The 7849-nt window shown below is 45.6% G+C and overlaps 1 protein-coding gene across 1 annotated transcript in view; it reads right to left on the bottom strand.

The window, feature by feature from the left end:
- PARP4 (poly (ADP-ribose) polymerase family, member 4) overlaps positions 1 to 7849 on the bottom strand; it is a 114027-nt gene that overhangs the window by 36359 nt on the left and 69819 nt on the right. Inside the window, 6 exon segments of the mRNA XM_011959151.1 lie at positions 210 to 290; positions 547 to 717; positions 3230 to 3329; positions 4854 to 5041; positions 6048 to 6115; positions 7481 to 7676. Of these exon segments, the coding sequence (XP_011814541.1) occupies positions 210 to 290; positions 547 to 717; positions 3230 to 3329; positions 4854 to 5041; positions 6048 to 6115; positions 7481 to 7676 (804 nt within the window).

Below are 7849 nucleotides of genomic sequence, written 5' to 3' on the forward strand. Positions count from 1 at the left end.
TATACATATGTAACAAACCTGCACATTGTGCACATGTATCCTAGAACTTAAAGTATAATAAAAAAAAAAGAAAGTAAGTTTACGAATTTGTGTTGGACTGCATTCAAAGCTGCCGTGGGTTGGACAAGCTTGACATGGAACATTACATATGGAAGTATAACATCATAACTTTCAAACAATGGGTCGATAGTTTAGGTTTTGAATCTTACAGTTCCAGTTGTCTTCTGAAGCTCAGTAGTTGACACCATTGTACAAAATTCTTTCTCTTGAATTAGTGCGCACAGAGTTGCCTGAAATGGGAAAAAAAATAAATTCCTCATTAGCCTTTCCACTCTGCAGTGTCTTGGTTTAACAGAAATTCTTTTGGTGATTTCCTCTCCCCTTTCAATAAAAATTAGAAGCCTCCCCAAAGCCCTGGCTAACCACCAGCTATGTTCCCAGAAGAAGAAAATCTGCTGGTGAGAAGGGGGGGAGGGAAGAAGACAGAAAAAAAATAGCAAAATATATTGGTCTGCCCATAGAATAACAAACTCTGCGCCTTCTTACCTGTGTGCAGTGAGGAATGAATCCGTAGACAAGGAGTCGATTGTTCCGAAACAAGGACGGCACCTGGGCTGGGGCCTGCAGGGCCTCAGGCGCATCTGGGTTGAGTTGCTGCCATTTGACCGAGACAGAGTGGCAGCTTGGAGAACATAGCCTAGTCATTTGGTCTTCTATCTATTTATAAAAGAGGAATTATTTCTCTTTCAATGCTCCATCCAGCAAATAGTTACTTCACATTTAAAACAAAGTATACATTCAATTCTTTGGGAATTTTATAACTCTTCAGTACTTTCTCTCCCTCCTGCTACAGGGCACTTTCCCGAAAAGATTTTAAACATAATTTTATTTTATTTTGTTTATTTTATTTTGAGATGGAGTCTTCCTCTGTCACCTAGACTGGAGTGCAGTGGCACAATCTTGGCTCACTGCAACCTCCGCCTCCCAGGTTCAAGTGATTTTCCTGCCTCAGCTTCCCAAGTAGCTGGGACTACAGGCGTGTGCCACCACATCCGGCTAATTTTTGTATTTTTAGTAGAGATGGCGTTTCACCATGTTGCCCAGGTTGGTCTGGAACTCCTTACCTCAGGTGATCCACCTGAGCCTCCCAAAGTGCTGGGGTTACAGGCATGAGCCACCATGCCCAGCTAGAATTTTAAATAATAGCATGATCACTTCCTTTATATTTACAAAGCAACCTGAAATTATTCCATTAGCTAATTACTAATATGCAACCTTGGTAAGAGTAGATTCCAGTACTGGAATAGATAGTTCTCCAAAGAAGATACACAAAAGCCAACAAGTGCATGAAAAGATGCTTGACGTCACTAGTCATAAGGGAAGTGCAAATCAGAACCAGTGAGATTCCATTTCACACCCAGTGGGATAGTTGCTATTGAAAAAACAAGCGCTGGCTGGGCAGAGTGGCTCCTGCCTGTAATCTCAGCACTTTGGGAGGCCAAGGCACACAAAACTGCTCGAGCTTGGGACTCGAGACCAGCCTGGGCCCATGGCGAAACCCTGTCTCTACAAAAAATACAAAAAATTAGCCAGGTGTGGTGGTGTGGGCCTGTAGTCCCACCTACTTGGGGAGTGAGGGAAGAAGATGGCTTGAGACCAGGATGTCAGGGCTGTAGTGAGCCCAGGTTGCACCACTGCATTCCAGCCTGGCTGACAAAGTGATACCCTGTCTCAAAAAACACCGACAGCAAACAAAAACCAACCAACCAAACAAAAAACAATAGGAAAAAAGTGGCGGCATACGTCTGTAGTCCCAGTTACCCTGGAGGCTGAGGTGGGAGGATCACTTGAGCTCAGGAAGTCAAGGCTGTGGTGAGCTATGATCGCACCACTGCGCTCCAGCCTAGATGACCGAGCAACACTGTGTCTCAAAAACCGAAACAAACCAAAGAAAAGCCGATTGATTTCAGTCAATATGGAAAAGAAAGGAATGATGAGTGTTGGTGAGGATGCGGAAAAACTGGAATCCTGGTGCACTGGTGGTGGGAATGTAAAATGATGCCGCTGCTATGGAAGACAGCATGGCAATTCCCCAAAAAACTAAACATAGAACGACCCTATGATCCAGCAATCCCACACTGTGCACGTGTCCAGAATTGGAAGCAGACTCACACAGACACCTGTATACCAATGGTCATAGCAGCATTATTCACAATAGCGAAAGGACAGAAAGAACCCCAGTGTCCGCTGACAGGTGAACGGATAAGCAAAATGTGGTCTCTCCATACAATGGAATATTATTCAGCTTTCAAAAGAAGGGAAATTCTGACACATGCTACAACCTAGATGGACGTTAATAACATCATGCTAAGTGCAATAAGCCAGACATAAAAGAACAATGTCCTATGACTCCACTTATATGAGATACTCAGAACAGGCAAAGTCACAGAGACGGAACATACAGTCGAGGTTAGCAGGCGCTGGGTGTAGCAGGGAAAGTGGAGTTACTGTTTCATGAGTACGTAGTTTCTGTTTGGGCTGATGAAATAGTTCGAAGACAGTGATGGTTGCACAGCATTGTGAATGTAGCTAATACCACTAACTTGTACACTTAAAAATGGTTAAAATGACCGGGCATGGTGGCTCACGCCTGTAATCCCAGCACTTTGGGAGGCCGAGGTGGGCGGATCACGAGGTCAGGAGATCGAGACCATCCTAGCTAACACGGTGAAACCCCTTCTCTACTAAAAATACAAAAAAATTAGTCGAGCTTGGTGGCGGGCACCTGTAGTCCCAGCTAGTCGGGAGGCTGAGGCAGGAGAAGGGCTTGAACCCAGCAGTGAGCCGAGATGGTGCCACTGCACTCCAGCCTAGGTGACAGAGCGAGACTCTGCCTCAAAAAAAAAAAAAAAAAAAAAGTTTAAAATGCTAAATTTTATCATAATAAGGAAAATTAATTTCAGCAAAACATATTCAATAATTCACTTAAAAACATCAGTCCATTATCTGTAAGGCAGAAATCAAACTATGAGCTGGGAGAATGACCTGCTGAGGAACTCTTGTGTCCCCGCTGGTGCCGTCCTGAGGCCGGGCTCACACCCGCGGCAGCACCTGCCTCTTTGCGGCTCCCCTCGCACTCAAGGAAACACAGATGTCCTATTTCTCAGCCTTGGAAGAACGTGAGATTTTTCCAAATGTAAATACAACACCAGATGTTTAAAAAACATACCTGTTTTCTCCAACCGTGCTTGGATTTTGCATTAAAATATTCAAATACTCCGGCACCGCACTGGGACAAAATCCTTAGGATGTGACGATTTGCTGTAGGACTGATTACATTTCACATGTATTAATTTTTAAGACACTGGAGAAATATTTTTGAAGTACATGTTAACGGTGTTGAGAAAGCTCACAGCTCAATAGGAAAGACGTGACGTGGGGAGCAATGTACTCGTGTGTAGCTGAGGTGAAACAGAAAGAGAGAATAGGAGGAAACGTCTGAAAGTTTGGCTCATTTAAGCTCCCATCTATCAGAGGACTGACTTGTCCTTCAAACAGAAAAAAAGTTGAAATTCTTGACTTTCAGTTCGCTGAGGGAGGGAGTAGATGGCTCTAAAAACAGCCCTATAAGGTATCAGAATGTTGACAAAGGTATCAACTTAATTTCCATCAATAACAATATTGCCTGAATCTGATCCCAAAGGCCTAGAGCTGGCAGAGTGAATAAAGTCTGCCTCTTAAAATCTGATACATATCAACATAGCAAAAGGCATAAAGAAGCAATTCTCACTCCAGGAAAGGGCATCTCTGCCATTTAAATGACAAGTGCCCTATTACTTTTCTCTCTACAACTATCAAGAACTCCTTGCTTAGAGGAGTTCCTCCTGAAATATTAAAGAAAAGATCAATTATTTTTCAGAAAAAGAGCTTATGAAAATAATTTCCAAGATGTTTTTCAACCTATGGATAAAGACTGGACTTGTCTTTACCCTCCATATTAACTGGCGATGATCATAACATTGACTAGAAGATCCTTAACATGGGTTACTGGTAGTTACAGCTTCCGTCCGTTAGCAGCCCGGTGAGGTCTGCCTGGAGGTCATGTGCTCTCAGCACGAGTCCAGCACAGCCAGTGAGGACATGTGCCCAGGCCAGTGGGACAAGCTAGAGATATGGATTCTTTTTTTTTTCTTTTGAGACGGAGTCTGGCTCTGTCGCCCAGGCTGGAGTGCAGTGGCCGGATCTCAGCTCACTGCAAGCTCCACCTCATGAGTTCCCACCATTCTCCCGCCTCAGCCTCCCGAGTAGCTGGGACCACAGGCGCCCGCCACCTCACCCGGCTAGTTTTTTGTATTTTTTTTAGTAGAGACGGGGTTTCACCGTGTTAGCCAGGATGGTCTCAATCTCCTGGCCTCGTGATCCTCCCGTCTCGGCCTCCCAAAGTGCTGGGATTACAGGCTTGAGCCACCACGCCCGGCCTAGATAATGGATTCTTATGCTAAATAACAACATCTAATATCGATTTGGTGCTTTTTGGGTCAGTTCTGTTCTGAGTGCTTTCTATGTATGAGTTCATTTATTCCTCAGCAACCCTAGGACATAAGTATTTTCATGATCATCTTGGTTTTACAGATGAGAGGTTAAGGAACTTGCCCCAGGTCACACAGCTGATGAGTGGCCAACCCAGGTTCTGAGACTCAGGCAGTCTGGCCGGAAGCCTGGAGCCCCATCCCTCTGTGCTGTAAGGCTTCTGTATTCTAGTGTCAACTTCCAAGCTTGCAAAAGTTCTGTGCAGGCCAACAAGAAGACCTCCCCGTGCGTCTGGACTGTGTGACCAGCTCTCTGAGACTCACCCGATACCGCAGGCGAATAACCTGGTGTGGGGGCGGCTCCTCTTCACCAGCTGCAACGTCAGGCTCTTGTCCTGGAGGTGCCCATCAGATACCAGGAGGATGTTCCGTGACCCTCGAGCCGGGTACAATAAGCTAAGATATCGGAGCGTTTTCCAGAAGTCTGTGTTCCCCATGGTAGGTGTGGCCGACTGGAGGAAATGAAGTGAAACATTATGTTCTCCTTGTTGGATACAGTCACCATTTGCTGTCATCACTGATACATCTAAGGACAGTGTAGAGAGATAGTAGCACTGAAAATATTTTCTTTCCCTAATTATACACTGGTGAAACAACTAAACGTATGTCCTTTTAGTTTATTTGATGTCACGCAGTAGCTGTAATATTATCACCTCATGCTTATTTGATTTTTTACAGTTTCCAGAGGACTATGATGTCTACGGGAAGAAATGTCCCATCCAATCAGCCCTGGATTTGCCAGCCTGGCTGAGGCAGCTGGTCAGTCTCAGCTTGCTCAATTTTATTATTATTTTATTTTCTCTCTCTTTTTTTTTTCTTTGAGATGGAGTCTCGCTCCGTCATTGCCCAGGCTGGAGTGCAGTGGTGCATTCTCGGCTCACTGCAACCTCCACTTCCTGGGTTCACATGATTCTCCTGTCTCATCCTCCTGAGTGGCTGGGATTACAGGTGTCTGCCACCACACCTGGCTCATTTTTTGTATTGTAAGTAGAGATGAGGTTTCACCATGTTGCCCAGGTTGGTCTCGAATTCCTGACCTCAGGTGATCCACCCGCCTTGGCCTCCCAAAGTGCTGAGATTACAGGTGTGAGCCAACACGCCCAGCATTTCTTTTCTCTTTTTTTTTTTTTTTTTTTAAATCTCAACCCTTTCAGATGAAGCTGGCTGCATTTTAAGAGGAAAAAAAAGGACAGAAGAAAACTTCTCAAAGCTGTTAATGCTAGTTGCATTAGGGTAGTAGGACACGGGTAGATTTTTTCTTTCTGTTCTTTTTAATTTCCAATTTTTCCTTAATGAGTTTATTATCATTTTAATTAATGAAATAAAGACCCCACCAATATACAAAAACCACAGGACTAGGGGTGCTCTGATGGTAGTTTGAGGGGCCTAAGCCCTGGAGGTCCCCCTAAAGCGTGATAGGAAAAGACCCAAGAGATACAGGAAGCCTCTTGCACTCACCATGATGAACTCTGTTGCCGCAATATTGCTTGTGATATGCTTAGGATACGAAAATAACTCCTTGTAACCTGTGTAATAAGACCAGCATGAGGTGCTGCTTCCACACGTTCACTTGCTTGACCACTAACAAACAATAATGTTACTTCATACCATCACGGCTGTCGTAAAGGATGTTATATATTTATGTGTGTACCTTCCTTTTTAGAAAACTGTTTGATAATTTTAACATACAAAAGATTCACCACAGGCCAGGCATGGTGGCTCATGCCTGCAATCCCAGCACTTTGGGAGGCCGACGTGGGTGGATCACCTGAGGTCAGGAGTTCAAGACCAGCCCTGGTCAATATGGTGAAACCCTGTGTCTGCTAAAAATACAAAAATTAGCTGAGTGTGGTGGTGGGCACCTGTAATCCCAGCCACTGGGGAGGCTGAGGCCAGGAGGCAGAGGTTGCAGTGAGCTGAGATCGCACCACCATATTCTAGCCTGGGCAACAAAGCAAGACTCTGTCTAAAAAAAAAAAAAAAATTCACCACTCTATTTTTCTAAATAATACATCATAGAGCATTCAAACTGTGGTGCTTTACTATGCAAAATGTTGAGTCGAATTCCATGTGTATATGCAGATCGCTTGTGCAAAGGTGCAGGGCATTGCAATGGCCTGAGCAGGTTGGCCGCTGGAAGGCCACAGTCTCTGCTCATGCCCTTTGCACTCCCCATGCTTATCCGACCTCGGTCCCAGCAGCAGCAGCAGACCGCACCTCTGGGGAAAAGGGGCTGGGCCTTCTGCTGGATGGTACAGAGGATGAGAATCAATAGGACAGGACTGTCCCCTCACTCCACTGTATGCACCTCTCATCCCCGAGCTGCTGCCTTCTGGTGGCCGAGATGTCCGTGGGCCCTACCTGGAGGGTGGCACTACCTCCCTTCTAGCGGTGCTGGCTGGATGCTTCCTGAGACCATTCCTTACAGATTTTCTATGACTGTGCTAATGGCAAACATTTTGTCCTTAGACTTGGGACCTCCTACTCAACAGACCAAGGGTTTTGCATTTGGTTCAGCTGCTAATGACAACAGTAGCATTTATAGCTCACTTACTGTGGAACAGGCACAGTTTAAAAATCCTTTACATATATTAGCTCAATCCTCCTCACAGCAACACTGTGAGTTAGGGACAATTATTCTCAGATCGCAGATGAGGAAACAGAGGCACCAGAAGTTCAAGTAGCACACCCAAGGTGACACACAGAGCCTGTGAGTGGTACAGCTAGAATCTGGACCTAGGGGTCCAGCTCCAGAGCGCTTGTTCTTCAGTTTCATACTAGGCTGCTCCTCACTGCACAGGCGGGGTCAGGCACCCACAGCTGTCAGTTCTACAGAGCGTGATTCACATGTGGGGGAAGCACAGGCAGGACCAGGGCCAAAGCACACTCACCTGTGCCGAACTGGATAATGTTTACTTTTTGCTTCTCGCCCACCAAGGACAGCGCATGCAAGGCAATTTGCTTGGCTTGCAAAAATGTCACACCCTCCATGGAACTGGAGCAGTCGAGACAAATAATCACTTCGCTCTCATTGGCTAGGTCAGGGAGGTCGACATCAAGATCGGGTTGAAAGACAAGCATGCAAGCCTGAAAGGAGAAAGAAGGTGCTGGACTAGAGCTTCTTGTCACTTCAACTGGAAAAGGTCTACTTAGAAAACTCCAAAACTGGCCGGGCACGGTGGCTCAAGCCTGTAATCCCAGCACTTTGGGAGGCCGAGACGGGCGGATCACAAGGTCAGGAGATCGAGACCATCCTGGCT

The sequence above is a fragment of the Colobus angolensis genome, unplaced genomic scaffold (genome assembly GCF_000951035.1).
Source record: "Colobus angolensis palliatus isolate OR3802 unplaced genomic scaffold, Cang.pa_1.0 Scaffold113, whole genome shotgun sequence".
Taxonomy (NCBI): domain Eukaryota; kingdom Metazoa; phylum Chordata; class Mammalia; order Primates; family Cercopithecidae; genus Colobus; species Colobus angolensis.